We start from the raw sequence: 8485 nt of genomic DNA, 5'->3' as shown, positions 1-8485 counted from the left end.
TGAATTCAGAGAAGATGGAGTGGAATGGACCAGCCTCTTTAAACGACTGGACATAAAGGATACTCAGAAGGAAGGTATTGGATTCAAGGAAGAATGAGTGGAATGGACTAGCCTCTTTAAACGACTGGACATAAAGGATACTCAGAAGGAAGGTATTATTCTCAGCATGTGGAGTCGATAATGGAATATAGGTGGTGGCATAAAGTGGTAGGAGAAATACTATGTCATGCTCTTGGGGTAGCAGCTCAGACAAGTATTAGGAAAGGACATACTCTAGAGGTAGTAGCCCCTCTTCATCTATACCAAAAGTAGCCAGTGAGTCACACAATCAACCAAATTAGTGAGTGCTGAGGGAGAAATGAAGAAAGACCCAAACAGTCCCCACGGATTGGCTCAACAAAGTAAGGACAGTGCAATGGGAACATCAAAACATAACGAAATAAACAAGAGCAAAAAATAAAAAAAACTAGATGACCATTACCCTAACTGTGGCTGACACCTCTAATACTGTGCAAAGATGTGTGAAAGGTATCTACTGAAGCACCAGTAGCCACCAGATGGCACCTTCTGTTCACCACCATAAGGCAACACCCTCTCATGGAGTTCCAGCATGGAGGGTGGAATTTTCTCTAGAACAAATGCATACATGTGTCTTACAGAAATAGAGGCCATTTTTATTTTTGCATAAACACCTTAGATTTGTGAACAGGGTTGTTGTGTGATAGAAATACTTGGGTTGTTTAGGGCAAATGCAGAGGCTAAATATAAAGAGAATGTATTTAATTAGAGTATATTTCTTGTTTTATTTTGGTTATTTTAACGTCATGTTAAACAACTGCACAAATCAATTTGATATTAATGTGTATGGAGCAAGAACTGCCATAAAAACCAATGTTGATTCCTCGAAAAGATAAGTTCTTGCAAAATAAGAAAAACAGCACCAACCAAACATACTAAATGTTCTTCAGAAGGAGAATCAGGGTCTGTTATATTAGGTAACATAAAAAAAACAGTGGCGATTGTCTCAAAGCTCAAGTATCTAGTAGGAAGACTAACAGGATACAAGTATTTACTCAGAAAAAGAAAAGAGCACAAGAAACAAGTGATAAAAAAAAATCTGAATGTTTCCTTCCTGATGCAAGTAACAGAACCAAATGTCAGGGGAGATAGAGCAGACAAGGCACGATGAATTCAAAAGAAAAAGCCCAGTAACTTAAAACCAGACAGACATCCCATTGAAGACGGTATCTAGGTGCTTGTGGAAGACATAATAAAAAGAACTAAAAGAAGGACCTGAAAAAGTGAGGACCACAGAGGCACATGACTTCTGTGGCACTGAAAGTGGCTGAGACTGCAACTCCGTAGCCCATCATAGAAGCAGATAAGCCCCCCCCCCCCTGTGAAAAACAAAGATGGATTCAGCTTTACGAATTCTGACGGCAAGTAGGCTGAAGTGTTGTGAGGATTATGGCAAGCATTGTAGCATATAAATTAAGCTTTACAGATTCTGAAGGCAAGTAGGCTGAAGTGTTGTGAGGATTACAGCAAGTATTGAAGCATATAAATCCAGCTTTACGGATTCTGAAGGCAAGTAGGCCGAAGTGTTGTCAGGATTACGGCAAGCATTGTAGCATATAAATCCAGCTTTACGGATTCTGAAGGCAAGTAGGCCGAAGTGTTGTCAGGATTATGGCAAGCATTGTAGCATATAAATCCAGCTTTACGGATTCTGAAGGCAAGTAGGCTGAAAACAAAGATCAGATGTTTTGCTTTGGCCTACTTGCCTTCAGAATCCTTAAAGCTGGATTTATATGCTACAATACCTGCCGTAATCCTGACAACACTTCTGCCTACTTGCCTTCAGAATCCGTAAAGCTGGATTTATATGCTACAATGCTTGCCATAATCCTCACAACACTTCAGCCTACTTGCCTTCAGAATCCGTAAAGCTGGATTTATATGCTACAATCCTTGCCATAATCCTGACAACAAAAAGAAGGGGACATTCTTATGTTCTTATGATAAAACTATTAGAAATATATGTACTGAAAGGCAAAAATGCATTTAAAAATCAGAGCTAGTATAAGAACTACATTTTGCCATTCACATTACTGGCAGATTGCATTAGTTTAAGATTTTACAACAGAGAAGGAAATAGTTACGTCACAGCAAGGTGAATAGCACGACTGTCTACAAGAAAACCTAAATGGTATGAAAGCAGAGCTTACATAAGATCATCTAACATTTGTGAAATTAGTCAAGTGGAAGGAAGGAGAGTCGATAATTACGGGTGACATATTCTGTAATGCATAAAGGACATTCTGAAATTTGTAGTCTTATGTTTTGTCGGCAGCAGGAGTTCAAACTCAACAAGGAAAGGCTGTCAGTATTTTGGAGGTAAGTCTACCTGATTTGAAACCTTTTTTTTACCATAATTTTTGAGGTTTTAACCAATTTTTATGTCAAATTTCCATATTTAGAACAAATTCAGAAAAAAAACAAATTCCACTTACCTAACTGGTTTTGTAAATGGCACTTGTTTATACACAAACATAACTAACCAGTACTGCACTGTTCGATTCCAAGAACGGATCCCTTCCCTGATTGTTGGAAGGAACTCACTACCAAACTCATCAATATTATGAACAGTCTGGAAGTTGTATTCTGTTTCACTCCAAGCTTCTTGGTTATCTTTACTACAAAGATAAAAAAAATAAATAAAAGAGTTGTTTTTAATGGTCCAAAAATACATTCAATTCTTTCAAGGTGATACCAAAGAAACCTTGAGTACATAAAAATACCAAACTGACCACAAAGCCAAAGTACATTAGCTCTTTCAAATTAAAATTTGTAAAATCCCAGGCCTCTTACCTTTAATTCTATATTTATTAATATCAGTAGCTACAGAAAAACACTTCAGATGGCAGTACATCTCAGCCATTCTAGTGATGCAAGTTGACCATGACTGCACAATTTTCACAGTATGACCAACCATTAACTCAAAAAAAAAACCAGGAGCTTTATTGTCCAAATGTTTATAGTGATGTTGATAATTTAGATTCCACGTCCCGAGTTCTTAGACTTACTCTGAGCATTCTTTTTTTTGAAATTTTTGTGATAGAGAAATAAGTTACAAGCATTAATGAGTTTAGTATTTTTAAAACTAGTATTTATTTCAAAATATTTTGTGGCATTCTTCTTAGGAGAAACACATGCGATTTATATGAAAGAATGAATTGAATTTATCATATAAATGACAAAAATGCTATTTAAAAGGTGACCTGCCCATATTTTTCTCATTAATGGAGTAAGTACGACATAATAGAGGTTGAGCACTAAAATTATCAAAAATATTAAAAAAAAAATAGACCATGCTTGTAATTGGCAGCCCTGAATTGTAAAATTAGACTCGGTGCACTAAAAGCATTTGGTAATAAAAATGGCTTTGCATAAAAGATTATTAATAAATCTAAGTATGTATGGGATTAATCTTCATACAAAATAATAAACAACTAAAAATATTACTGTAGAACAAAAAGACACAAATCTAATGAAATTGAATCAAATATTGAGGAAATGTATACCAAAGTAGAAATATTTGTGGGAAACATGCACTTAAATCTGGAGTTTTATTTCTTATGTACGTTATATTACTTATGTATCACAATGAAAGATAGTGTTGAGAGACATCTGCAGTGTACACAGTTATGCGAGTTTTTAATCACAAATGTTAGGACTATTTCATTTACGGTATTTTGCCAACTTATAGGTTTGTTTGTGTGTAATTAAGCACAAAGCTACACAATGGGCTATCTGTGCTCTGCCCACCACAGGTATCAAAACCCGGATTCTACCGTTGTAAGTCCGCAGACATACCACTGTACCATTGGGGGTCAACTTATAGGTTCAATACAGCATTTTTTGAAAGGATGTTTGATTAGATTATGCTATTTTCTTTGACTGAATTGTGCCATGAGAAGTGAACCATGCTAACCACTTAGCCACTGGGGGGGGATGATCAATTTGTAAAAACATATTTTCACAAACAAAAGTCCTCTATAATGTAACACAATTTATTTAAATTATCAGTTGGATTAAAAAGAAAGAAAAAGAGAGAGAAATATTATATTAGGTATTGCCATCATTGTCACATATATACTTGGAACTTTCCATTATTTGGACCCTGGATTTGTCGAAAAAGGCAATGATTTCTATAACTCTAGGTTTGTTGAATGTGTTAAAAAACAAGTAACATTATTATAATGTCACTTCACATTATTAATGGTAACTTCTTACATAACTTGAGCAAGACAAGTATAATAAAAAAAATTCAAATTTTAGACAAGTAAGGATCGATATATATGTATGTTAGTTAAATGTAGTAATATAGAAAGTTTTAATGCCTTTTCAAAGCTATCGTTGAAACGTTGAAAGCTGGTAAAACACTGGAAACCAATAAGCCCAAAATTTGTGATACAAATCAAGCAAATAATACTTTTTTTTTTCCTCTATCACCCTTAATTTTACCTTTTCGGATTTCAACTCGGAGGAATCTAAAAATAGTACATCTGTCCTACCTCCTGTAGTTACTGACAAATCACTGCTTTTGTTACATATGAATCCATCCACCCACCCATTCACTGACTTTAATGAAAAGTTACTAAAGGAGTCACTATACTCTTAGCCATCCCATTAGGATTTTAAAAAAAACTGATGTAAAAAAATTAATTTCAGATACTACTTTTTGTTTTTTGCCAACATAGTCTTTTTTCAATAACAGGACTCATCAATCAGGTTAAACATACAGCAATCAATTGTCTATCTAAATGATGAATCAGTGCATTCTAATCATTATAAGGTACTGTTTAACAACATTAAATACTCATAGTTAGGTAGATACATTAAATTAATTAGTAAGCTAGCTGATAAACTGTTACATCTCTACAGATTCTAGCATGTAACTTTAATTTTATTAACAGAATCCTGCAAAGTTAGACAATAACTTTGTCTTACACAAGAATGTTTGGAGACAGCTCGAATGGATAGTGAAAGAAATTATTACATTTTGTACTTAATGATGGGTCCGGCATGGCCAGGTGGTTAGGACTCTCGACTCGCAATCTGCGGGTCGCAGGTTCGCATCCCCGTCCCACCAAACATGCTCGCCCTTTCAGCCATGGGGGCGTTATAATGTGACGGTCAATCCCACTATTCATTGGTAAAAGAGTAGCCCAAGAGTTGGCGGTGGGTGGTGATGACTAGCTGCCTTCCTTCTAGTCTTGCACTGCTAAATTAGGGACAGCTAGCGCAGATAGCCCTCATTTAGCTTTTCGCAAAATTCAAAAAGCAAACAAACTTAATGATGACATAAGTTTGTTGAAACTGTGTACATTTGTAATAAAGTTTCTTTTACTAACCATTCAAGCCATCTCCGAATTTTATTTTCTAAAAAAGTGGATTCCTTGTCATCAAATTTGTCTTGCACAGTACGCTGCATCAGAGGCTATCCTTGATCAACCCTTTTGGTATCGGTTTTTCTACATGACTCCAATCTTCTTCAGCTTCCGCATGAGAATCTACACTGGATTTGTCCTAGGAGAGTGTGTCTGCATTATGACAGGTCTCGGGGCTTATCCAGCTATTGCTAATCCTAAAACAGGCGAGGGCCCAACGGATTTGGTAGCATTTCAGAAATTGTAAGTAGTAGCATTTTCACTTTTTAAATATTTCAAAGGCATGGAAACTGATCAAATAAATAGAAGTAACAGGCAAGTATTATATCTGCTAAATAACTCTGAAATAGAAACTTTAATGCATTTTAAATATTTATTGATAGGCTAGTTAACGCATCACAAATAAACCTTAGGAAATATTTTCTTTTCTTTTTTACCTCACTTGCAATAAGTAACTTTCACGTAACTTCATGTGACTTACTTCTTAATAAGTATGAGGTATAAACTTGATGGATGAAAATTCCACATTGACTGAAACTGTTCCTATATATATATGCTTCCTGCTAGGATAAGGAATACTGAAGATGATGTACTGTATCCCTAGAATTTGGAGAGTTAACTCCTGTCTTTCTTTCTTTTTAGCAGTAGTAGGATTTTGACCTATATTATTCATACAGTTACATGACCACTATAAAGTTGGAATATAAATTTTGGTAGTTAAGATTTATTCATCACCAACGGTGGTATGTATCGTAATTTGCATTTGTTCATTTTGTTTCTTTTTTTTTATTATTATTTTCATCACAGTTGACTGTAGATTGTGAATGTGGTATGTTGGGAGCTTCATCACACCTATTTGTTTATAAATTTAAAATCTTAGCTTAATTTCAGGTGTGAGGCTTGTGAACAGAGGTTAAATTTTGATACAGCGACAACATATCCTTGTCACTGTGATAGTCTTAATTCTTCAGGTCAATCTCTTACCGCGGGTACATTTTACCATTACCACACTAGTTTGTATCCTTGTGTTATTTATCTGCGTAATGTTATCCTTTGTGTTTACGCAGAAGTTTGAAGTTTCGGTTAAAAAACAATACACTGAATAATATATACCAAACTTGGGATGTGTACATAATGTGTCAGTGTTCTAGTAGAAGAATATTGGGAAGAGTTTAAAAAAGGAAACACTTATAATATTATAAGCTATTTATTTATATTTAAGACATAGAAATGTACATTTTAAAATTCTTACCTCCAATGGAAAAATGTAGTCAGACAATAAAAACATCCCAATGTAAAGAGGTATAAAGCAAATTCTGTGTTTCAATATCTTGAAGCAAGGTAAATATGGTGCGTAAGGGACAGAAAACATGTCGATGTAAGTCTTATACTTGTAATACGGACCTGTCAAACAACGTTTTATGGTTACTCCAGCAACATATGATTATTGATGATCATAAAATGTAATGAAGGAAATATTAATCAATTTATCTGTTATTTAATGATATATTTATGATCCACACTCATTTAATCTTGTGGATCTTTCTTTTTTATGAGACTGTCTACTTTTATTTGCTATTTTTATATTGAGTGTAATGTCCTTATTCTTTGAATAAATTGAATTGAGGAAAAAAAAGATCATTACTGAATTTATTACACATCGTCTGTTGTTTCTGTGACTTGGATTTTTTGTACATTCCAATTTCAGAAAGTACAAACACTTTCTGAACTTACTCTAAAGATAAAACATACAGTTTACGCATGACCAGTCATAAAACGGTTGCAGCTCAAAATTAAAAAACACTGTTTACAAACAAAGATAATCACTGTTTCAAGACTTAATGGCTGAAAAAAAGAAAACAATTTTTAAAATACAAAACAAATTACTCTTTCAAATTGTACATTATGTGGACAGCCAGGGAACTATTGACCCATTATGAGTATCCTGACTCTCAACCTCCCACGATAAACTAATCATGAAGAAAAAAAAATAGACAGAAAAATCATCCAAACTTTTAGTGTCACTATTCCTCATACATAATTAATATCAGCTTGCTATAATCTCACCATAACATAAATACTCCGGTTAAACCTTAACCCTTAAATGAATGACAAACTTCTGAGCTGTATATGAAACACTCCCTTTAAAAACCAACACAATATTATAATAATAATAATCCCTATAGACTCCCACTGGAGCATAGGGCCCCAACAACACCTCGCCGACAGAAGTTGTTGTTGCAGTAATTTTTTAGCAGGTTGGTTTTTACGGGGCAGAGTTGCTAGCCCCGCACCTAACCCTCCCCCTTTCTCATCCTGGACTTGGGACCAGGCAATGGTGGTGGCATCCCTGCCGGGGAACGAACCCGGCATTTGGATTAGAAATCCAACGCGCTATAGGGACACAACAACATATTACTTCGAACTAAAACTCTGTTCTACATGTATGAAATGAGGCAGTTAAAAGTGTTTTTTTGGGGGGAGGGGGTTTGCTTAAAGTACATATGCTGAAAGCTAATTATAAACTGGGTGAGGAGCTCTGGTACTGGGCAAAGAACAATGGCCAAAGTGTGGTTGAAATTATGTTAAACATTTTTATTACTGGAAACTAAAATTGGGCCAAAAAACGTGTTTATTATTGAATAAATAGAATATTATTTACACAGTACATTATTTCACCGGGTTAACTTGGTATTATAAGTACAGTCACTACAATGATTTAGTAACCTAGGAAACAATGAAAATCAAGAGGAGTCATACACTGATATTTGATTGGTTGTGACATTTAACTGTATTCACCCAACTAGTGCATAAAAAAATAGCCCTTCACAAAAGGTAATGCAACTTAAAACAATTTTCAACACAAGCACAATGTACAAACATCATGTTGGCTGGAACAAGCTAAACAATGCTAGAAGTAATACATAATCTTACAGTAACCATAGAGATATCAGAACAAGCTAGACAATGCTAGAAGTAATACATAATCTTACAGTAACCATAGAGATATCAGAACAAGCTAGACAATGCTA

The 8485-nt window shown here is 34.8% G+C and overlaps 1 protein-coding gene across 1 annotated transcript in view; it reads right to left on the bottom strand.

The window, feature by feature from the left end:
- Nucleotides 1-8485, bottom strand: part of LOC106468425 (lysophospholipid acyltransferase 7-like) — a 20549-nt gene that overhangs the window by 4093 nt on the left and 7971 nt on the right. Inside the window, exons 5-7 of the mRNA XM_022396756.1 lie at nucleotides 6706-6857; nucleotides 6047-6141; nucleotides 2514-2696 (exon numbers count right to left, since the gene is read on the bottom strand). Coding sequence (XP_022252464.1) covers nucleotides 2514-2696; nucleotides 6047-6141; nucleotides 6706-6857 — 430 coding nt within the window. The remainder of the gene's footprint in view (nucleotides 1-2513; nucleotides 2697-6046; nucleotides 6142-6705; nucleotides 6858-8485) is intronic.

The sequence above is a fragment of the Limulus polyphemus genome, unplaced genomic scaffold (genome assembly GCF_000517525.1).
Source record: "Limulus polyphemus unplaced genomic scaffold, Limulus_polyphemus-2.1.2 Scaffold3004, whole genome shotgun sequence".
Lineage (NCBI taxonomy): Eukaryota > Metazoa > Arthropoda > Merostomata > Xiphosura > Limulidae > Limulus > Limulus polyphemus.
Note: the sequence above shows the minus strand (reverse complement) of the source record. Positions and strands in the feature narration are given on the sequence as shown.